The sequence below is a fragment of the Medicago sativa genome, chromosome 6, assembly GCF_051527215.1.
Source record: "Medicago sativa cultivar Bolivia chromosome 6, Bolivia_mono, whole genome shotgun sequence".
In the NCBI taxonomy this organism is placed as follows: Eukaryota; Viridiplantae; Streptophyta; class Magnoliopsida; order Fabales; family Fabaceae; genus Medicago; species Medicago sativa.
Genome location: NC_140754.1, coordinates 5,971,664 through 5,996,471, shown reverse-complemented (window position 1 = coordinate 5,996,471; position 24,808 = coordinate 5,971,664). Strand labels below are relative to the sequence as shown.

General features: G+C 35.0%; 2 protein-coding genes and 1 long non-coding RNA gene across 3 annotated transcripts; 2 read left to right on the top strand and 1 right to left on the bottom strand.

The window, feature by feature from the left end:
* Positions 1-1,513: 1,513 nt before the first annotated feature.
* Positions 1,514-3,143, top strand: LOC146912349 (UPF0481 protein At3g47200-like). The gene has a single exon (XM_085720434.1). It carries the CDS (start codon positions 1,595-1,597, stop codon positions 2,846-2,848), a length of 1,254 nt encoding a protein of 417 aa, XP_085576560.1. The 5' UTR covers positions 1,514-1,594; the 3' UTR covers positions 2,849-3,143.
* Positions 3,144-12,529: 9,386 nt separating this feature from the next.
* Positions 12,530-16,241, bottom strand: LOC146912348 (uncharacterized). Its single transcript, XR_015016428.1, has 2 exons — positions 15,427-16,241; positions 12,530-13,725 (listed from the first exon to the last, which is right to left on the bottom strand). It is a non-coding gene; the product is annotated as an uncharacterized LOC146912348 (long non-coding RNA).
* Positions 16,242-23,013: 6,772 nt separating this feature from the next.
* Positions 23,014-24,413, top strand: LOC146912347 (UPF0481 protein At3g47200-like). Its single transcript, XM_085720432.1, has one exon. The coding sequence runs from the start codon at positions 23,066-23,068 to the stop codon at positions 24,326-24,328; it is 1,263 nt and encodes a 420-aa protein (XP_085576558.1). The 5' UTR covers positions 23,014-23,065; the 3' UTR covers positions 24,329-24,413.
* The last annotated feature ends 395 nt before the right edge of the window (positions 24,414-24,808 follow it).

The window sequence follows — 24,808 nt, the reverse complement described above, 5'->3', positions numbered from 1 at the left end:
CTTACGTTCATTTATGCTCCATGTCTATATATATATATATATATATATATATATATAAAGGAAATGGAAAAATTATTTAGTGTTGATTTATTTAATGAAGATTATGCGATCTTACAAGACTCTAACATGCTAGGTATTTGATTGGAGGATAAAAAATATAACTACTATCATCGTAGTGAAGGACACAAGGTAAAAAAAAGTGTTGAAAAGAATGAGTAATGGAAAAAAAAAGTTGGACCTAAAACATACTAATTGAAATGTGGAAAAGTCTTCGAGATAGAGACAATAATTGGCTCACCTAAATTTTTAACAAAATTATGAGTTCAAAGCGAATGTCGGATGAGTGAGGAAAAACAATTTAATTATGATTTATAAGAACAATGATGATATAAAAAATTGTAAAAATTATAGAGGAATCAAACCTTTAAGTCATACCATGAAGTTATGGAGGATAAAAAATATAACTACTATCATCGTAGTGAAGGACACAAGGTAAAAAAAAGTGTTGAAAAGAATGAGTAATGGAAAAAAAAAAGTTGGACCTAAAACATACTAATTGAAATGTGGAAAAGTCTTCGAGATAGAGACAATAATTGGCTCACCTAAATTTTTAACAAAATTATGAGTTCAAAGCGAATGTCGGATGAGTGAGGAAAAACAATTTAATTATGATTTATAAGAACAATGATGATATAAAAAATTGTAAAAATTATAGAGGAATCAAACCTTTAAGTCATACCATGAAGTTATGGATATGAGTGATTGAACCGAGAGTAAGAGAAGAGACTTGAGTTACTGATAATCAATTTGGTTTTATGTCTACGAGGTCGACTATAAAAGCAATCAATTCACCATGATGTGTAGTGGAGCGATACCGGATGGATATAAAAAGAATTTATTTATAATCTTACTAAAATTGTGAAAAATATACAAATTTCTTACATGTGTTTAGCATGACTATCCAAATATATAATTTGATGATTTGGTGTTAACTTCGTCAGAATTCAATAGGAATCCACTCAAAATACTAGTAATAGAACACACACACATGGATAAATAATTAAAAAAAGAGCAGAGGAAATATATATTTCCTAAACAATAAATTTTCCCTCTTTATTTTTAATACATTAAACTTGACCCAAATCTATTGTCTTTCTTTCAAGTCCCTTAGCAAGATCATATACATATTTTTTTCTCCCTACTTGGTGCCAAAGGACAGGTATAACCCATGAAGATCATATACATATTTTGCCACTTTTACACCTAGACTACTTTTGAAAACATTCCCTTTTGATTCTCCCTCTTACATTGATCACTTTAGCTCCACCAGCATACTTTTTTTTATCCCTTTTGAAAATCTTTTGACCATTACGAAATATTAAATGATATCATAATTGTCTTTTGACAAATATAGTAGTACTTTTTATAAGTTTCAAGTCTTTTCCTTTCAAAAAAAAAAATAATTTCAAGTCTTTTGACAAATATATGAAAATCCTTTTGAAAATCGTCATATAATAAGGATAAGAGGGAGTGTCAAAAATCTTGAAACTTAACTCCAACGACCAAGCTTTTCATCTTCTTTCTAACTCTCAATATGTCATCCTCCGGCTTGGTGGATGATATCAAAGCAAAGCTCGACAGAGCAGAGCCACCATCAACCGTTGACTGTTGCATTTACAAGGTCCCCTCTCTTATTCGCAAAGACAATGAAGACGCATACACCCCCAAAGTCGTTTCCATTGGCCCCTTTCACCACCGTCACCCCCAGCTCCAAAACACGGAAAGTCAGAAACTCATTCACTTCAAAGCTTTTCTCCAACGAACCAACACAAGTTTAAACACCTTGGTCAGCTACATAGATTCTATCTTACCTCATTTCAAACGATGTTATTCTGAAACCTTGCCATTTTCTCATGATGAACTTGTTAAGTTAATCTTAATCGATTCCTGTTTTATTATTCAACTTTTTTGGACAGACCCTTATGATGATAAACCTTGGTTAGATACTGGTATAAGATTAGATTTAATGTTACTTGAAAATCAGCTTCCCTTTTTCGTTATTGAAAATATTTACAATCTTTCATTTAGTTCTACAAATGCCAGTGTTCCTAACTTAGAGATCCCTCTTTTTCTTGTACTCGTTATTAAGTATTTTGATTATTACAATAAATCAAATTTGTCTTTTGATAATGGTGATATTACTAGTATAAGGCACTTCACTGATCTGATTAGGATATTTCATTTGAAACATCCAATTGAAAGACGGCCGAGTAGAGAGGAGATCGACGAACGGATAATACATCTACCGAGTGCAACTGAGTTGTTAGAAGCTGGAGTTAGGTTTAAAGTGAACACTAAAAGTGATTTACTTGAATTGAGGTTTTCCGGAGGAGTTCTTCAAATTCCTCAATTAATAGTTCACGATAGGATCGAAATTATCTTTCGGAATATGATTGCTTTGGAGCAGTGTCATTACCCTAAGAAGTCGTATATTCTTGATTATGTTACTATTATGGATTTCCTTATAAATACTGGTAAGGATGCGGATATACTTGCTCAGAACGAAATACTGGAAAATTGGTTTGCGGACAATCATTCTGTGGCTAACATGTTTAATGGTCTTTGCAAAAATATTATACATTCTAATATCAGTTCTCAATTCTCTATTCTATGCAAAGACTTAAATGCTTTTTGTAAGAATCCTTGGCATAGGTTGAAGGCTACTCTGAGGCGTGATTATGGCAAAACTCCTTGGCAAACTGCTGCTTCCATTGCTGGAATTTTACTACTTGTTCTCACTATAATTCAAACAGTTTGTTCTGTCTTGCAAGTAGTACAAGCCTCCTAGTGATTTCTTTCATTGTTGAGTTCATAAATATTATTGCTTGCTATTAGTATTATGACCAATGTAACTTGTTTGTTTCTATGGTTTCATTATCGTTTGTGTGCTGTATTAGATTGAAATTGTAATTTCATATAAATAGGTGTTCTGCTAAATAAAAAAGCAACTTGATCATGTTGTATTGTTGTGGAACAAAATGGGTCTGATAGTGTGGTTGGCAAAATCTAGGGGTGCAGGTAGAAACTCCTAACTAATGTCACGTCTCATGTGTGTTTGGTTATAAAAATTGTTTTTGAATGAATTGATTTTGTAGAATTGATTTAGGTGAAAAGTGAGTTTAATGTAACGTGATTTATGTTTTAACACCTTAATTGAAAAGTGTTTTTTCATTATTCAAGTTGTTTGGATAATTTAGATCAAAATTACTTTTGAGTGCGAATTAACAAAAATTAGTTTAAATGATTGAAAAAGAAGAGGAACATCGATAAAATAAGAGAGAGCAACACTTGAGTAAATGGTAAATTGATTACTGGGTCACATCAATAAAATGTTGAAGGGCTTTTAACCCATACTAACTCCAACCTTGAATCGATTTTGGAACAACAATCACTTAAAATTATTAAGAGTTTCCACGACAAATTGATTTAGTATATAACTCACGTTTGCTCTTGTGAACTTACGTCAAGTGTCTTCCAACTCACAACCAAAAAAGCATGACATTAATTTTTTTTACCATACATTTATGCTCTCACTCTCCATTTTACCTAAAAAAGCAAACTTTTTGATCTATTGCTTGATAAAGATAAATGTGTTGTCGATACGATAGTGGAAGAAGAGGGTGTAAAGTTGGTTAATTGGAGATGGAGACGAAGGTTGTTTCAATGGGATGAAGAGATGGTGGATGTCTGTAATGGTTTGGTTTTTGGGGGTTGCTAGAGTGGAGGGAGAGAAAGATTGTTTGGAAGTAGGGGGATGGAGCCTACAATCTATTAAGTGCAGTAGACTTGGAAGAAGTAGAGTTGGCCTAAGATGCGTGGAATCCATTAATTCCCTCTAAATTGTCGGTGTTAGTTTGGCGGCTTTTCCTTGATAAGCTTCCTTCTAAGGATAATCTTAGCAAAAGAGGCGTTTATTTGAACTCCTATGTTCTTTGTTTGGGTGGGTGGGGTACGATTGAAACAATAAATCATAGCTTTTTTAGCTGTCCTATTTTATCGGTGGTTTGGAGTGAAACCGTGAATTGGCTTGGTGGACCGGTTGCTTTTGTGGGAGATGGGTATGCTCATCTTAAGTTTTTTAAAGGGCTTGTGTCTGGTAACAGAAATATTATAGAGAGCCTCGGTGTAATGTGGTACTCAAACATCAATTTGGAAGGATAGAAACGGTATGACTTTCAAGTTTCAACCAAGTCGGGTTTAATTGGGAAACGGTGGTGGATGAGGCAAATATTTTCTTGTGGAGTATTCTCTTAAGCGAGTGGCTGTTGAATCCTTTAGTTTGTTTGGGATCGGTTAAAGTGTTTAGGTGCTGGGTGGTTCATTTTGTCATATCATTATTAGGCTTCAGTTTTTTATCTGTCAGTGCGGTCTTCTGATCTTGTGCAGGGTCTAGTTTGTCTGTTTCTGTGCGATTTGTGGATCAAGATCTGTTTTTGTTTGTTAAGACATTGGGGGTCTGGTTTGGCTATTCTGCAGCATTCATTTTTCTGCTTCTGGGAGCGGTTGCTACTGTTTGTGTGGTGCTGGCCAGGTTTATCATTTTATTCTCAATAGTTTAGGCTTAGCTGTGTAATTTCGTTATCCATAGAATTTTTGTTTGTCCTGAAATGCTTAGTCTGAATTATAGTTTGATTTTGAACAATGTGTAATTAAATCACAGAAGTTGAATAGTTGATGCCAAGCTAGTTGGGTAGATTCCTTTCAAACTATTGTAGGCTTTAGAACTTGTATGTGAAAGTGATTAAGTATGGATAATCATCAACACTGGAGTGACATTATTTGAATAAAAATCCCTAGTACATGATTAAGTACTCTGATAGTTTATTTTTGTAACAAAATAGGTATTTAAACATTTCGTACTAATATCGACTTGTTCAAATTCTGCTACACTAGTACTATAGCGCTGTTATAGTGGCTATTTGACAACACTTGGCTGAGCATGTTACATATATCATATATAGCTTTTCACAACTCAGTTGAGGAGAATTGAAAATAAATCATATGTTGAATTCCACAGAATTCTAAATTATCAAATCACAGAATCCATATTACCATAGTCAGTAGCGATTGGTTCTTTTGGTAAGTCTGGTTCTGCTTTGCGGAATATTGGTTATCTGGTTGTCGTTGGGGCGTGCTCAGTCTTAGTCATCTGATGAGGGTGTTATATTGCTGCAATTTTTATTTGGTCGTTTTTGTAAGGTGTGTGTTCTGCTGACACCGTTTAGTTTTGCAGCGGTTTTTCTGTCCCATCAGCGAGCCTGGCTGAAGTGTGTTGTTAATTGTTATCGTCACAAGCTTGGTTGAGCATTTCATGTTTTCGCTTGGTTGCGCTTTTAGCTTTCAGTAGCCTTCAATCGGGTTCAAACTCAATATCAGGACAATGCAATTATATGCGGTGTTTGCCACTTCGTGTACAAACCAAAAAATAATATTTATCAACAAATAACCCTCATTCTTGGCATGGGAATAAGCTTGTTCAATTTACACTTTTATGTATCAAGTGTTCAATTATACATTTATACCTCAAATAATGGTGAAAGAAAATGGGAGGAGAAAATTAACATGAATTTAGGTGATAAACGTGACCTATATCCCAATAAATAGAGAAAGGGAGAAATCCATTTGAAAATCAAGACTAAGATTAAGTTCATATCTACGAAGATCTGATGTAATTGTTCTTTGAGCTTCAAGGTTTTCATCGTCTTTGCAAGCCTCTGAAATTCAAGTCACCTAAGTTATTTTCGATAAATAAAAAAATGTTAATGAGTTTTTTTTGACAAATTTAAGATTCATAATGTTGATATCGTTACTTAATCTCTATAAAAAATAAGTCAATAATCTTAAACCATTGTCATGACTTAATTATAGTAATGCCTCTGCTTGATCTTTGATCTCTATAAAAAGGTCATATTTCATACTCTAACTAATAACTTTTTAGCTCATGAAAACAAAAGAAATTTAACAACCTCTAATATTGACCCAATAAGTAGTAATGTACTTACCGCAAACAAAACAATAAATGAATTAAACCGTAGTGCTGGTAGCTAATCAATGTCTCCCCCAAAGTCTGCTTGTGGAGAACAAAAAATAGAAGGAATTAAAATGTAAGATGTTCTTAATTAGTTTCCTTTAGATGAAACAAATTAGGATGCACATAGATTTCAATTGAAGAAAGATGACAACTTCTGTTGAAATTGGTTATCCAATCATGCCATTAATTAATAGCAGAAGGTGTCATCTCTCCTGCGACTGAAATCTCTAAACATTTCGTCAACGTATAAATATTTTGATACATATACGCATATTATGTTCCTTTCCTCAAAGAAGTTAAGGTCATACTTATAAGGGAGATGGATCATCTAGTCTCTTGTGTTTACAATTTGACTTGAGTATAGTTAATTAGGTTGGACAAGGGTAGGTACTATTTGGTGATGCATATACCCAAACACCTTGACATAAGCATATTAGTGATTATTTTATAAATTAATTTAGAGTTTCAAGTTGATATACGTTTGACAAGTGTACCAAATACTATCGAAGTAGTAAAAATATCGTTCCCACAAGGACTGGTTTTAATTGCAATAATTCAATTGAGTTGCAAAATAGGATGTATAAAAGTTCTTTTGTTTTGCCACTAGGCAGTTGATTGGTTTGATTGCATAAAAGTAACTACAGAAAATAAAGTTGGTTTTAAGAATAAGAGAGAGATGAGTTTAGGTCTTTCGAATCATCAATGTTCCCCTAATTGGTATACTGCACCTATTATGAATGATTCTCTAGTTCCACGATAGTTAACAAAATAGCCTTAATCAATCCCTTGAGTTAGGACCCTCTTCTCAAACTACAACCCCTAATTCCTTAGGTAGTCTAATAATCTTTGAAGGTTTAAGCACGTTAACCTAATATCACTAATAAACGATTATCCATTCCTAGACTAACCATGTTTATTAGAACAATTCAATTAGGTCTAAGTCGAAAGCTATGGTCAGTAGTCATTCGTTCTCACTAAATCATGTTTATATTTGATCAGGATATAAAAAGCATTAAGAACAATTGAATTGAATAAAAACTAGATTTTCATTCACAATAAATAGAGTTTCACATCAACATGTTTCAATTAGGGTTAGAAAGAATCATCTCAGACCTAACCTCTAATGGATTTAGCTACTCATAATGGTGTGTACAAATAACATAATCATTAGAGGAATCAATACATACATGAACTGGTAAAAGAGTGAAGAAATCGCCCTCCTAGCCGTCTTGCAGTTTCAAAATCGCACTTTGCTCTCTCCAAGTCGTAACCCTTGTTTTTGGAATAAACTTCAGAATAAATAGGCTCAGAATTTCGCCTAATAGTGTCACGATGTAAGTAAATCATGACACGTTTATGCCTTGTGAAACAACCCACATATATTAGGGTTTCCTGAATCGTGCCACGTTTTGGACATCGTAACACGAATTACCCGATGTCGAATGCATGTTTTGGCCTTGTATAATCGTGTCACGTATTATCTGAATCGTGACACATTTTGTCTCTCGGCATTTTCTTCAGTTTTTCTACTTTTCTTGCTGCATAAGTTTCCCTGTGAACTCTAAAATGTTATCAAAATTACATAAAAATTACGTAATGACGAGATGCCATCACAACCCCAAACTTGAACCATTCCTTGTCCTCGAGGAATTTACTTGCAAAATTGACAATCGATAGTAAAATAACAATTACCTGATCAAGCGATAGTACCCAAAAGTTCAACACCTTACTAGCTAAAGATGAGCTAGTTTGACTTGTACGCATCCACCAATTCACAACTCCACGCAACAATATGAAAAGGGTTCACACACAGTCGACATGCAATCTACATATTACCATATGCTATGTCAATGAACTCTTTGAGGTCTTAAAGGGTTATAACGGGGCTTAGGTAAAGGTGGGATAAAGTTTGGATAAGTAGGCTAAACAAAATTTGAGTTAGGCACTCTTACAGAATTTAAAGTATGGATTCAATCCATCATTCACCTTTGGAACAAAAATTCTTGTGAAGGTACTAGAGAATACTTGTAACAATTGGGACAATCGAGTTTAAAGTTACTCGGATTTTCAATGTTTTGTCCCTTTTTCATTATATTTTCTCTTTTTTTTTAATACACCATTTTGGCATATTGTTCATGATAATGTTCTTTCTTTGTTCTCTAGTACCCCCACCCCAAACTTAATTGGTTGCAAATTGCAAGAGCAACCCCAAACTTATTATTTAGCAACAGTCTACAATGTCTAACTCAGAAAAACAATATGGGACAAGTCCTAAAAGTCTCTAAGCTTGTAATGTAGTTTGTCACCGAACAAAAAGTTCTAAACCTACCGGCTCAATTTGGCTAAGAAAAGGATAAAAAAAAATAACAATTAATATCAGGGTAGGCTTCAAAAAGGCTCACAGGACCAAGCACTTTTGCCTCAGTGTGCTAATGACAAAGATCAATCGACAGTAGAGAAACAATGCAAGTTCTAGAAATGTAAAAGCATGGAAGACTCTATATAAGTAAATTGGAAAAATAAAATTTGGCCATGAACCTTACAGTTATGATATCTGGGAGTTGTGACTACCTATCTTTAACTGTCGTACACTTCGCCTTTGAAATCACAAGTCACTCCTCCTTTTGAACTTTTGGAATACCACTTGAACAAATATTTGTTACTAAACTGGAAAAAGTCAAGTAAACAAGCAAATTCATCAATAATAAACAAGTTCAAGAACAATTACATAAACGGGGGGTACAACCGAGTTAAACTTCATCAAAGCAAATAAAATTGTTCAAACATAAAAATAAAAGTACACTAAAAATGTGATATGACGGACTGTCATCAAGGGTTCACACTCAATCAACATGCATATCTACATATTGCCATACGCTTGAAAAGTTTCTAAACGTCAATCAAAATCAATGTCATTACACACTTTGAGGTCTTTCAGGGTTATAACGAGGCTTAGGTAAAGGTGGGATAATATTTGGATAAGTAGGCTACATAAAATTTGAGTTAGGCACTCCTACGGAAATTAAAGCACAAATCCAATCCATCATTCACCTTTGGAACAACAATTCTTGTAAAGGTACTAGAGAATACTTGTAACTGTTGGGACAAACGAGTTTAAAGTTACTCGGATTTTCAATGTTTTGTCCCTTTTTCATTCTATTTTCTCTTCTTTTTTTTTGATACACCATTTTTGTGTGTATTTTTCATAAAGTTTTTTCTTTGTTCTCTAGTACCCCCACCCCAAACTTAGTTGGTTGCAAATTTCAATAGCAACCCCAAACTTATTATTTAGCAACATTCTACAATGCCTAACTCAGATACAACATTTTGGGAAAAATCCTAAAAGTCCTTAAGCTTGTAATGTAGTTTGTCACCGAACAAAAAGATCTAAACCTACCGGCTCAATTTGGCTAAGAAAAAGGATAAAATATCAATTAACATCAGGGTAGGCTTCAAAAGGCTCACAAGATCAATCACTTTAACCTAATTTTTACCCGCTCATTTGCTTTATTAGGTTTGCAATTATTTAACCTAAGAAATTCCATCTTAAAAAATGCATTGCACACAAATTTCATTCATATCCTCTTGCCTTTTTTTTTGAAGAAAATATTTTCTACCATATCAATGATCACGTATGATCCTTCTATTTTATACTTTTTTTTTGTCAAGAATTTTACACTTTTTTTTTATTTTTTTTAATTTCATGCCTTTTTTTATTACATCCTTATTTATTAATTTTGTTACGTCTGCAGCAACTTAACCTAATTTTTTCCCGTTCATTTGCTTTATTAGGTTTGCAATTATTTAACCTAACAAATTCCATCTAAAAAAAAATGCATTGCACACAAATTTCATTCCTATCCTTTTGCCTTTTTTTTGAAGAAAATATTTTCTACCATATCAATGATCTTACGGGTTAAAGATTATTTATTGGTCTCTATTATAGTCGAGAAAACCCGTGCAACGAACGGGTCAAAAATCTAGTTATTTCTTATATTTTGTTACAGAGGAGGGATATATCGACTCCAAGAATAAGTCTAAAGAGTTACTCCACATCCTCACCCTCCATTTTATCTAAATTTAATGGACTAGATTAATGTCTTATTAATAATCATGTGATTTCATCTACCAAATCATTTTCACAATATTAATTACGATTTCATTCTATTGATTTAAGAGAAATGTTAACTTGTGCCCTAAGGCCACAAGATGAGGATCTTAAAATAGAAACAAACAATAAATATTGTATTGAAAATATAAGTTTTTGAACTTTTAAGATTATTTTACTTTTAAGATTATGAATGCACAATTTCCAAGGTTAAATTTCTTTATTTAGTTTCTTATCTTATGCCCTTAGGGTACAAGTTAACAAGACCCCTTATTTAATGAACTTAACAATCTCGTGAGGAGTTTCCTTCTTTTACGTTACTATATTTTACTCTTACGAGCACCACCATTCATAAATCAAGTCTCGTCTAAAAAATTCTTAAAAAAAGAATCGTATCTTAATAAATTAAAAATCTATGGCTTTTTATTTCCACGATAGAAATAGATAAAAGATACTCTAACTCAAATTTAAAGGCACGGTCAAATTTAATTCACAACTAGCATTAACAACATAAAAGTTCACTGATAGATCGATCAATCCTCAAAAGAATAAAATCAATAATAATAATAATTATAATCATTTCTGTACCAAAAAAAAAAATCATTTCTGCAAAACTTGTATGGATAATAAAAAAAACAAAAAAAAAACATCTATGAAAACATCAACTCATTCTAAAAATCACATACTAATGGGTATTAGGGAAAATGTATGTAATTTGAATCGTTAATTTTTTTTTTTTGAAGAATGAATCGTTAAATAGTTGTAGAGAAGTTTTTTTTTCTATATATTATTTATGATCAAATTGCGGAGGAGATGCGTTTGTAAAGAATAATTAGGAATTATATTTTTTTTGACGAAAATTACGAATTATATAATTTTGGAATTATATTATGAGGGATGCTATCGGCAGTCGCTTTAACACTTGCGGTGTGACACTCTCTCCCAGATTGGGCCACGTCACCCTCTCCTTTAAACTCAGCTACTTGTTTACTGGTTTCTCAAGTTTATTTCTTTGTTATTTTTTATTATTATTTATATTTATATGAAAAAAGACGGATATGGGTGGATCTTCATCACAATTGCACAACAACAGAGTCTCTGCTCAAATAATCTGTAACTTTCGTCATCTCAGAATCAACCTAAGTTTCAGTATTTAAATCGACTAAACATCGACCAAAAAATAAAACTTTTCCAAATTTCATAAGCCAAATCAAATTATTCCAATACTGTCAATCTTCCGTTAATTAATTTTCTCAGGCCTATAACTATGCATCCAATCCTTCAATTTCTAATGGCAAATTCATACCATTATATTCTCATTCTTTAATCTAAAGCAACAAATAGAGAGATTGCGATGGCAGATTAATGGGTTGGGCACACACAGAGTTATTGAAAAACAAAACCCCCCTTCAGATGACCTTAGAGCTTCTTCCTTATGGATCTTCTTCTTCGTTCTACCTTTAGCCGACAACAGTAGAGAGATAATCTAAGAGATTGAGGTGTTTCAGATACGCATGTCTACACCAGATTTTTGAGAATTAAATTTGAGATAAAATAAAAAATTAAACGCTTAAACTTGTTCACCCGGTTACCGGTTTAAGGGACTAAAAAAAGAGTAACGTGGCAGTGGATCCTGGCGAGTGGCTAATAGAGAGTGCTAGAGTGACTGTTCCTAGCATTGCTCTTATATTATTTCTTTACCAACTTACTAATGATTAATTGTGTTTATAAAAGGTTTGCTAAAAAAAATTGTGTTTATAAAAGGTAAATAATGATTGAGTCAAAAGAAGAAAACGGCAATTAATATCATAAGATTGGTTAAGGTGAATAAGGTTACATGATTATTAATAAGAATTAAATCTAGTCCATTAAATTCAGATGAAATAGAGGGTGAGGATGTGGAGTAAGTCTTTAGACTTACTCTTGAAGTCAATATATCCCTCCTCTTTGTTACATTCTAGCCCTCTAGAAACAATAACCGCAAGGTTGTTTTAGTTTCTACTAGAACTTTTACCCGTGCTACCGCCCGGGTCATAAACAATGGAGAAGCTAATATGTTGCAATATGGGACCCCGTTTGTTTTGGATTTTTTTGAAAAAAAATCAATTTTTTAACTAAAAAATCACTTTTTTTTTATTCACATTAATTTTTGTCATGATTGTGTCGTATATTCTTTTCTGTTTTAGTGTCATGGTTGACATCAATCGAACATACTCATTAGCCAAAATGTGCTAGTCACAACCTCATAATTCATCCCATCCCATTGCCACAAAGTTGTGAACCAATGGCCTACCCTAGAAGAACCAAAAGTTGCAAGGTTTAGCATCAAGTTAAGAATAATAACAGAGAGATCTATTATTTTGTTAACAGCCAATAAAAAAAAGAACAACATTAATAAGAGTATCAAGAATCCTCTTCAGGTTATACTACAAAAATACTATCCAAGAAAAAACACCAGTTTGGAAAACATATTACTAACCTTGTAAGTACAAACCCAACCCGCAGTCTATTAAAACAAAAATGAAAACAAATATTCAATTTCCTTAAACCTTGAACTTGGATGAAGCAAAACTATTAACAAACTAAAATTTGTGAATTAAACTTTTTTGCAGTTTTGCTTTCAACATTAATTAGTAGATAGCTGATACTCCTAACTCCTGAGTGGTGGAGGAGCACCCATTATGAGCCATCACAGATCAAATAACAAATTCATCCTTTGATTGTAAGTCTCTAAACTTGACATGAAGGCATTCAACCCAATGTTGATGTGTTTCACTTTGAACTTGAGTGCCTCAGTTACAACATCAAAGGGTGAGGGATGTTTAGAATAAATACACCAGAGCAAAAATGTACCTAAAACAAACAATTCAATTCATAAACACTAAGAATAAAGATGGTTGTTAAATGTTCACCCAAAAATAGATGATTGTTGAATGAAAATGCACCACATGTATTGTTTACAAAAACATGTTCTCGTTCATTATAAATAAGAGTCTTCATTTTCTCTAAAACTCTTATTGAGGATTACTAATTCCAAATTAAAATCAGGTTCATCATTTCCCAGTCTTTGTATTATTACTATTTGAAAGATTCATGTTAGAATGATCTTAACTATAAATGGATTCATGTTAAAAAAATAATGTTTAAACTGAAACTACAAAACTTAAAACAATGTGGAACCAAACTTTTTTTATATGAAGATCTTAGTTGCAATGGGAAGTATTCTAAAAATAAAGCTTCAAACTGTTTGAGTTAGTTTAATATAAAGAATAAGTTAGACAATCTAGATACTAATCTCAAACTTAATACTCCTCTAACTGAATGAAAGTTTCTCTTGCATATCATGTGGTTGTCCTTATTAGAGCCTTGTCATTTTCTGCTTTAATTAGAGACACATGTGGCTCTCCTTGTTGCACTTTCAACCCAAACTGAATGAAAGTTCATCTTGCATAACATGTGGATCTAATTTGACCCTTGTAGCACCTTATGATCATGAGATTTGGCAGCAGCAAAATATGCCGACAGACTGAAAACAAAATGCAATCAGTTAAAACTGATCCTAAGAGATAAATTAATAAGACTTACATTGTATCACAACAATTAGAGCACACAAATTTTGGAGTTAGAACCATATAAATTTTGATTTGATACTAATTAGAACCATCTGAAAAAATTTGGAGCGCATCTTGCTTCCTGTTAAGTATAAGATATTATATCACAGTCTCAAAAAGAGCCTTATTGTTCATAAAAAGGTACATATCTACTGTTCTCTGAGCAAATTCACAATCCTGAAATACATGAGGTGCTCTTATTGCTTTAAAAGTTCAAAACAAACATAAACCTTGACAAAAAGCATTCATTTAGATGAAATTAAGAAAAATTAGGTAATTAACATGTGAAAGATAGAGTGTGAAGTAAAGATGAAAGGTTAGGCACTCATCCACACAACTCTCATGTGTACTACTGTCAAATTAATTTCCAGCATGCTTCTTTTATCAGGCACACAGAAAGTCTTCATAAGAAGTTTCAAAATCCTATTTATTTCCCACATTCTTCCTTTAAGTGAAATATGATATATGTAATGAAGTCTTAGTTTCTTATTAAATACCCAGTTCAATAGTATAAGTGAGAGCCTCTTTTATCCCATTCTTAATTAAAAAAAAATACTTTAACTCATACCAGGAACATTATCATATTTCCATAGCAATCATTTTTCTTTCAAGGTTCTACCCTCATCACTTTGTATTAGTTCCATATGTGAAACATGTAGAAGATGATAAACAAACAAAGATTAAACTATTATAACTTAATGTCTATTATAGCATTCTTTAAAACTAATCACAACATGTATAGGTAGTTTAAAACTAATCAGACTATGAGTTGTGACATCACAAATCCAATTTGACCAGTTGAATTTAATCAATCCTCTCCAGGCATTTATGTCTTGATAAATCTATACCAAAGCAAGTAAGAAACGATGAATATGCCCAAGTTATTAAATAGAGAAGTAAAACTCATTGTAATCAAGTATATCATGTTATAGAATGGCAAAAATATTAGAAAACTTGCCCAAAACAACCATGTTAGCAGATGTATCAGTATAGAATGAAATTTTTGCAAGAGAAACAAAAACACTTCATATTCATTCCTATAAATCAGATGTCAATTAAATAACTAATTAAGTAAACCATCTCAGCTATAAAGATATCTTTTGTCAAACACTTGTTTATAAAGCTCATGTTTCATGGCCTCCATTATTAAAACAAAACCAAAATAATCGTCATAAGTAACAAAAACAAAGTAAAATACAAAGCAAGAAAAACATCATGAGCAAACACACAAATAAGGCGTCATCTCAAAATAGAAATTCTATTAAACAGAAACACACAACCCCATTTAGTTCTTCAACTATTTTTAACTAAAGCTAGAAACTTTTCAAAACAAAAATTAAGAAACAACCAATCTAACAAACGATATAGTTCAAAATGTCACAAATGAATAGAGAAACCAACTATTTTAAGTTAAAAAGTTCATAACTTTCTTCTACAAACTTAGAATCCATTTTGATAGAACCATCAAGTAAGATAAATTCTGACCTAATAGAAGAGGTATTGAAGATTCAATTGAGAGAAAAAGAAAATGTTTTGCAAAGATAAAGTGGTGGTAGAGATTTCTAAACCTTAACAAATTGATACAAATTAGAGAAAAATAGTGAGAGAGGGAGTACCTAAAACTGATGCAAAATATTCCATCTGAACCATCGTACTCCAATCCTTACACTCCGAATCTCCGATACTTACAATTTCACTGAATTCCAATTGAAATATCACCAATTTACTTTAGAAAGCTATCCAGAAATTAAAATCCTAAAAAAAAAAAAAAACGCAATACCCAAAATATCAAGATTATACAGTTACGAAAATTTCGTTGGCAACAAAATCGGAAAAGTGCAATGCGACGAAATGGATGGAGCGACCCTTGAATCGAAGATGATGATTAGATTAACGATCATCACAGAAAATGGTGCGATTACCAGGAGCTTGAGGCTTGACTCAGCCGATTCGAATAGTTCGAGATGAAGGAACTCTCTAGTTCATTGTGAAAAATTGAATCGATTGGAGAGAGAAATAATAATGAAGATGAATGTTACGATTTTGGTTTGAATTTAACCTACGTTGTTTTTTGTTATTCTGTGGCGAATATGAAGAAGGAATGAAACTGAAAGAGAAACTAAAAATGAGGGGGAGAATGAATGAGTTCTTGATTTTTTTTTCTCTGAGGGAGGGAGGGGTTCAGTTTTGGAAACATAAGAAGTTGAAAACGTGAGAAGGAGGATTTTGGGAAACAATAACAACATTTAATGTACTCATGAATAGTGGAAAGCAATAACTAAGAGCATTTAATGTATCAGGCATATGGGGAAATGAAAGTTTGAAGTCAAATTAGATCAGAGGATGAGATGCATGCTGAGCCAAATGATGAGATCCAACGGTCAGCATCGTTTTGGAGCCAAAACCATTTAGGTTTAGGGTTTGCAAAGTCATTAGCAATGTTAAGAAGGATTAGATATAAGTATGATGGTTTGTGCTTTGTGAAAGTGGACAACAATTGCATTACATCTTCCTTTTTATTTCTCTTTCATTTTAATTAGTTTTTATGGTTCTTTTTTTTTGGGAGGGAGTTTTTATGGTTCTTGCCAACAAGTATCTTCCTTTTTATATTCTTTGACATAAGTGAACCAAGCAAAGACAAAGGAAAGGATAAAGGTGTTTCTTTCATATTTCGCATGTTGGCTTTTGTCAAATGTTTTACCATTGATCCTATTTATATTGATTGTTCAAGTATCTTAAAAAAACTCAGATGATGTATGGCAAGAGGAAATGATGATATCTATTAAAGAATGGCTTTATTTGGTTTAAACTTTCAATTTGTTCATGCAGAAAATGATAGATGGAGTTGTGCATTCTTATCAGACGCAACGGTGTCCGAATTCATCCCACACTTTCAATTTTCAGGCCCATTTCTATTGTTTTCTTCAAATGCTATTCTTTACACCTTTTTATTGGCTCACCACACTATTCATGTGTGACACATATTTTATTCTTTTGTTTGGTCACTAACTTTAGCAATAATGAACCTTATTCTCAGGCTCATTTCTATTGTTTTCTTCAAATGCTATTCTTTACACCTTTTTATTGGCTCACCACACTATTCATGTGTGGCACACATATTTTATTCTTTTGTTTGGTCATGTGGCTACTAACTTTAGCAATAATGAACCTCTAATCTCAATCTTTTGCTATTTGCCTCAATAAATTAAAATTGACAAATTTATTCAAAATGACTTTAAATTAAACATTAAACTAATAAAAATGGAATTAAAACTTAATTAAAAAGACTCTAAAAATAGTGAATTACTGACTGTCATCAATAAGCGGCGGTGGAAGCTTCGTATAAATATATAGTAAAAAAAAATATAGTTAATACGTTGTGGTAAACATCACAAATTTTCTCTTTCTCACTAGTGACTTTTTTTTTGTGGTATCCGGGGTTTGAACCCCGGAACTTACATATATTATGCATTGTTCTTACCAATTGCGCTAAGCTCACGAAAACTTTCTCTCTCATGACTATATACATATGATAATTGGTCAAATTAATTGGTCAAAGTCATCAAATAATTGTACAGCACGTGTGAACACCTTGTGGCCGCAAACCGTGCTCTTTTCACATGTCATCGTGTGAAAATAAGAAGGAAAATGTTACATAGACACCATTTATTCTCATACACCCTTGTACACCCCATGCACTAGGAAGAGAGAAGAGGAGATGAAAGAAAAAGCTTGTTTGTGTGGGTCCACGTGGCCACGTGTCAGATTTTTGTGTGGATGTCAAGAGGTGTATTGCCACCTAAGATTGTCTATGTATCATAGCTCAAATAAGAAATATGAAAATCATTTTGAAATCAAACCATACTCCCTCCGTCCCAAATTGTATAACGTTTTGGGTATTACACACGTATTAAGAAATATAATTAATTTTGTGTGGGAAATAAATAGATATTACGAGTTGTTTTACAAAATTGTCTTTAATAAATGATATGAGAAAGATAAATTAAAGAATTGAAATAAGAGAGTAATAAATAGTTAAAGATATAATAGAAAAATTAACATTAATGTTTGATTAGTATTGTAAAACGATATGTAATTTGGAACAACTTTTTTTCTTCTTCTTCTAAAGTGACGTACAATTTGGGACGGAGGGAGTATGATGATATAAGAAGGATAAGAGGGAGTGTCAAAAGTGATAGAATAGAATATTTGCCATAATTAGTCTTAATGATTTCCCTGTAATTATGCTGTAACATAATTAGATAGTTGACCTACACTTGTATATATACATACTATTCAGTAATGAGAAGAACAACGATTCCATTCTCTTACATGGTATCAGCCCTAATCGATCCCTCTCTCTAAAAAAAAAAAAAAAAAAAAAAAAAAAAATACCAAAACCAGAAACGCGTGCTTCTTCTCCTTCCTTGAAGCAATCCTTGCCGCAACAGGACCTCTGTCCTCACCGTCCGCCGCCGCCGAACACGAAGACAATTGTGTCTCTCACCATCTGTCCTGTTCGCGCCGCCGCCGCCGCGACCCACGCGTTTCCGATCACCGTTCGCGACTCCGGCCTCTGTTTCGACACTTCCGACGAAACCACCACGCCGTGCCTTCCTTCCTCCACGCCGTAGCTTCTCTGATTCGGAACCAAACTCTTGTTGTTTCGAAATTCTGCTTCGTGCCGTGACAGTTACTGTTTCGAAATTCTGTTCGTAACAGTTTTTGTTATTTGTGTTCAATTTGTCTCTGCACCAGGTTTACTGTTCCTAATTGATTTTGCTGCCAATCATGTCTGATTCCGACGATGCCAGTTCAGCCGCTGCCACCGGTGGTTCCGGCCAGCCCAAGGTCACCATGCTCAAAGGTTCAAAATCAGAATTTCATCCTGCCCTTGCCGTCTCCAATATTAGGAACCACATTCCTATTATTCTTGAGATGGAAAAGGATCAATATGGAACATGGGCTGAATTGTTCCGCATTCATGCTCGCTCGCATCGAGTCCTTCATCATATTGTTCCCTCTACAGGAAAAGAACCACCAGCCCCTACCGACGCAGAACATGAACAATGGACCACTCTTGATGCCACCGTCCTTCAGTGGATTTATTCCACTATTTCTACTGATTTGTTGACCACTATTCTGGAACCCAACTCCACTGCAATGGAAGCATGGAATCGTTTGGAGGACATTTTTCAGGATAATCAAAATGCTCGTGCTGTGACTCTTGAGCAAGAGTTCTCAAACACTCGCATGGAGGATTTTCCCAATGTCTCTGCTTACTGCCAGCGTCTTAAGATGCTATCTGACCAGTTAAGAAATGTCGGCTCTCCTGTCAACAATCACCGTTTGGTTCTTCAACTGATATCTGGTCTTCCAGAAGCTTACCGCAGTGTTGCCACCTTGATTCGCCAGAGTAATCCTCTTCCTGCATTCTATCAAGCTCGCTCCATGCTCACTTTGGAAGAAGCCGGTATGGCTAAGATGGCAAACACAGGCTCTCATGCTGCCATGCACACCAGTCAACCGAAACCTACTGAAGACACCTCTCAGCGTGGCAACCGCCGCCCCGGCAACCGTTCTCGCTCTCGTGGCAACCAGGGTCGTGGAGGGGGACGTGGTAACCGCAGTGCACCTCAGTCTGGAGCTCCCAACGTCCCCCCACCTTGGTCCGCTCCTCCTTGGCAGCAGCAGCAACAACAGTATCCAACCTGGCAACAATGGGGTTGGACTCCACCACCATGGACTATGCCTCCGTGTCCATATCCCACGTCTCAATGGACACGTCCTACCGGTCCTCCTAAGCAGCCAGGCATTCTAGGACAGCGTCCTCAGGTGTATGCAGCATCTACCTCATCTCAGATACCGACAGACATTGAGACAGCAATGCACACCATGTCACTCCACACTCCTGATAATCAATGGTACATGGATACTGGCGCGACATCTCACACAGCCGCATCACAAGGTAATCTCTCGTCTTATTCTCCAGTAAGTAATTCAAATCAGAAAGTTATTGTTGGCAGTGGCCATGGAATTCCAATTCACGGCACCGGACACACACAAATAACCACATCTCACCAACCCCTTCACCTTAACCATGTCTTGCATGCCCCGAAAATTATTAAAAATTTAATTTCTGTGAGACGACTCACCACTGACAACAATGTTTCTGTTTCCTTTGACCCTTTTGGTTTTACTGTCTCTGATTTTCAGACGGGGATCACCCTTCTCAGATGTGACAGTCGTGGAGATCTTTATCCAGTTACCACTTCTTCCAGTTTTGCCGGTCTCACATCCAGTCTTTGGCATAGTCGTCTTGGTCATCCTGGCGTGTCTGTTTTGAATTCACTTCGCAAAAATAAGTTCATATGTTGTGAACCTTTTAATTCTTCTGTTGTTTGTGACTCTTGTGTTTTAGGCAAACATGTTAAATTGCCATTTTTTAATTCTCAAACTACGACATTGATGCCTTTTGACATTTTACATAGTGATTTATGGACGTCTCCAATTTTAAGTTCTGCTGGTCATAAATATTATGTCTTATTTTTAGATGATTTTACAAACTTCTTGTGGACTTTTCCTATTAGCAGAAAATCTCATGTGTTTGAAACGTTCAAGTCACTTACTCAACTCATTCAAACTCAATTTTTGCAAAAAGTCAAAACATTTCAATGCGACAATGGCGGTGAATATAACAATGAGCTTTTTCAAAAATATTGCACTGATCATGGCCTTGTTTTTCGTTTCTCTTGTCCCCACACATCCTCGCAAAATGGGAAAGCGGAACGAAAAATAAGAACCATTAATAATATGATACGCACTATGCTAGCTCATTCTTCTGTTCCCCCGTCATTTTGGCATCATGCTCTTCACATGGCAACTTATCTGTTAAACATACTTCCATGTAAAACACTTAAAAATCAGTCACCAACACAACTCTTATATCGCCGTGATCCCACTTACACACATCTACGAGCTTTTGGTTGTCTATGTTATCCCTTATTTCCGTCATCCACCATTCATAAGTTACAACCCCGCTCTACTCCGTGTGTCTTCTTGGGTTATCCCTTGAATCATAGAGGTTACAAGTGTTATGATTTGTCAAACAGAAAATTAATAATTTCGAGGCATGTTATCTTTGATGAAACTCAATTTCCCTTTACCAAGATGCATTCCCACTCGCCGAACTCTTATCACTTCCTAGATAATGACCTACACCCGTACATTATACACCAGTGGCAAAATCAAATATTACCACCTGTCACACACAACCAATCAACACCAACAACCACAATTGATCAACCAACCTCATCAATAAACCAACAGTCCCCATATACTGCCTCTCCGACCAGCTCGTCTGCTACACCTTCCTCTACCCCACCATCACCAATCCAACCGAATCCACCTCCACCTACACGAACCATCACTACCCGTAGCATGAAAGGCATTGTAAAACCCCGCAAGATTTTTAACTTATCAATCTCTCACTCCGACCACATCATCTCTCCCATACCTAAAAACCCCAAACTAGCCTTATCCGATCCGAATTGGAAATCCGCAATGCAATCTGAATTTGATGCACTTATTAGAAATAAGACGTGGGATTTAGTTCCTCGTCCTTGTGATGCTAATCTTATTCGATGTATGTGGATTTTTAGACATAAGAAAAATTCTGATGGCTCATTTGAGCGATATAAGGCTCGTCTTGTAGGTGATGGCAGGTCACAGGTTGCAGGTGTGGACTGTGATGAGACTTTCAGCCCGGTGGTTAAACCTGCTACCATCAGAACAGTGCTCACCATTGCTCTCTCCAAATCCTGGCCCATTCATCAACTGGATGTCCAGAATGCCTTTTTACATGGTGATCTTAATGAGACTGTTTACATGCATCAGCCATTGGGTTTCCGTGATTTTCATCATCCAGATTATGTGTGTCGCTTGAAGAAGTCACTTTATGGTCTCAAGCAAGCACCCAGAGCATGGTACCAACGCTTTGCTGACTATGTATCCACCATTGGTTTCCAACATAGCACATCAGACCACTCTCTCTTCATATATCGACAACAGTCTGACATGGCCTACATTCTTCTTTATGTGGACGACATCATACTTATCACCTCTACTCATGCCCTTCGCAAGTCAATTATGTCACTCTTAGCATCTGAATTCGCGATGAAGGACTTAGGCCCCCTGAGTTATTTTTTGGGTATTGCTGTATCTCGTCATCCTGATGGACTTTTTCTTAGTCAAAGCACCTATGCTTCTGAGATCATCGAGCGTGCTGGCATGACATCCTGTAAACCGTCTGCCACACCTGTGGATACCAAACAGAAACTCAGCACCTCCTCCGGCACACCTTATGAGAATCCTTCTTTATATCGCAGTCTTGCAGGAGCCTTACAGTACCTCACGTTCACTAGACCTGACATCTCCTATGCAGTTCAACAAATTTGTCTTCACATGCATGCACCCAGCACAGAACACATGATTGCTCTTAAGCGCATTCTTCGTTATGTACAGGGTACCATACACCTTGGTCTACATTTATCACCGTCCCCCATTACTAAGCTGATCTCTTACACCGACGCTGATTGGGGTGGATGTCCTGATACTAGACGCTCCACATCTGGGTACTGTGTTTTTCTCGGTGACAATCTTATCTCTTGGTCTTCCAAAAGGCAGCCTACTCTCTCTCGTTCTAGTGCTGAAGCTGAATATAGAGGTGTTGCTAATGTTGTCTCTGAATCCTGTTGGATCCGCAACCTTCTTCTGGAGCTCCATTTTCCTATTCCTCATGCCACTCTGGTATACTGTGACAATGTTAGTGCCATCTATCTATCTGGTAATCCTGTGCAGCATCAGCGTACCAAACATATTGAGATGGACATTCATTTTGTTCGGGAAAAAGTAGCTCGTGGTCAGGCACGCGTACTTCATGTTCCCTCCAGACATCAGATTGCAGACATCTTCACAAAAGGGCTCCCTCGTATTCTTTTTGATGATTTTCGGACCAGTCTAAGCGTCCGTGAACCTCCCGCTTCGACTGCGGGGGTGTGATAGAATAGAATATTTGCCATAATTAGTCTTAATGATTTCCCTGTAATTATGCTGTAACATAATTAGATAGTTGACCTACACTTGTATATATACATACTATTCAGTAATGAGAAGAACAACGATTCCATTCTCTTACAAAAAGACTTGAACATAATACCAACGACCAAGCTTTTCATCTTCTTTCTAACTCTCAATATGTCATCCTCCCGCTTGGTGGATGATATCAAAGCAAAGCTCGACAGAGCAGAGCCACCATCAACCGTTGACTGTTGCATTTACAAGGTCCCCTCTGTTATTCGCAAACTCAACGAAGAGGCATACACTCCCACTGTCGTTTCCATTGGCCCCTTCCACCACGGTCAACCCCAACACCAAAACATGGAACATCACAAACTCATTTACTTCAAAGATTTTCTCCAACGAACCAACACAAGTTTAAACACCTTGGTCGGCTACATAGATTCTATCTTACCTGATTTTAAACGCTGTTATTCTGAAACCTTACCATTTTCTCATGATGAACTTGTTCAGTTAATCTTAATCGATTCCACTTTTATAATTCAACTTTTTTGGAGATCCAATCGTAATCGACTCCTCTTTAGACCTTGGGTAGATCGTGTTATAAGATTAGATTTATTGTTACTTGAAAATCAGCTTCCCTTTTTCGTTATTGAGAAAATTTACAGTCTTTCATTCAGTTCTACAAATGCTAGTGTTCCTAACACTATGATCCCTTCTTTTCTTAAACTCACTATTAAATATTTTAATTATTTCAATAAATCACAATTGGGTTTTGATAATAATGATATTAGTATAATGCACTTCACTGATCTGATTAGGATATTTCATTTGCAACATCCTAGTGAAAGCCGGCCGAGTAGAGACGAGTTCGAAGAACAGATGATACATCTACCCAGTGCAACTGAATTGTTAGAAGCAGGAGTTAGGTTTCAAGTGAACACTAAAAGTAAATGTTTACTTGACTTGAGGTTTTCAGGAGGAGTTCTTGAAATTCCTCGATTAAGAGTTCAGGATGATACCGAAATTTTGTTTCGGAATCTGGTTGCTTTGGAGCAGTGTCATTACCCTGATAAGTCATATATTACTGATTATGTTTCTGTTTTGGATTACCTTATAAATACTGGTATGGATGCTGATATACTTGTTCGGAACGAAATACTGGAAAATTTGCTTGCGGACAGTGATTCTGTGGCTAACTTGTTTAATGGTCTGTGGAAAAATGTTACACAATCTACTATAAGTTCTCATTTCTCTGTTCTTTCCAAAAGCTTAATTGCTTTTTGTAGGAATCCATGGCATAAGTTGAAGGCCACTCTCATGCGTGATTATTGCAATACTCCTTGGCAAACTGCTGCTTCCATTGCTGGAATTTTACTACTTGTTCTCACTTTACTTCAATCAGTTTGTTCTGTCTTGCAAGTCGTACAAGCCTCCTAGTGATTTCTTTCATTGTTGAGTTCATAATTATTGTTATTACTATTATTATCACCAATGTACGTTGTTTGTTTCAATGGTTTCGTTATTTTTTGTGTTGTATTAGATCGAAATTGTAATTTCATATTGTAAATAAAAGAGCAATTTGATCATGTTGTATTGTTGTTGAACAGTCTGATAGTGTGGATGGCAAAATCTAAGGGTGCAGGTAGAAACTCCAAACTAATGTCGTGTCTCGCGTGTGTTTGGTTCCACGGTGATAACAATTGTTTTTGAATAAAATGATTTTGTAGAATTGATTTAGGTGAAAAATGAGTTTAATGTAACGTGATTTATGATTTAATACCTTAATTGAAGTGATTTTTCATTATTCAAGTTGTTTGGATAATTTAGATTAAAATTACTTTTGAGTGTGAATTAACAAAAATTAGTTTAAATGATTCAAAAAGAAGAGGAACATCGATAAAATAAGAGAGAGCAACA

Bases quoted from the DNA above. Each gene is read 5' to 3' on its own strand.
- LOC146912347 (XM_085720432.1), top strand. From the start codon at position 23,066: ATGTCATCCTCCCGCTTGGTGGATGATATCAAAGCAAAGCTCGACAGA.
- LOC146912349 (XM_085720434.1), top strand. From the start codon at position 1,595: ATGTCATCCTCCGGCTTGGTGGATGATATCAAAGCAAAGCTCGACAGA.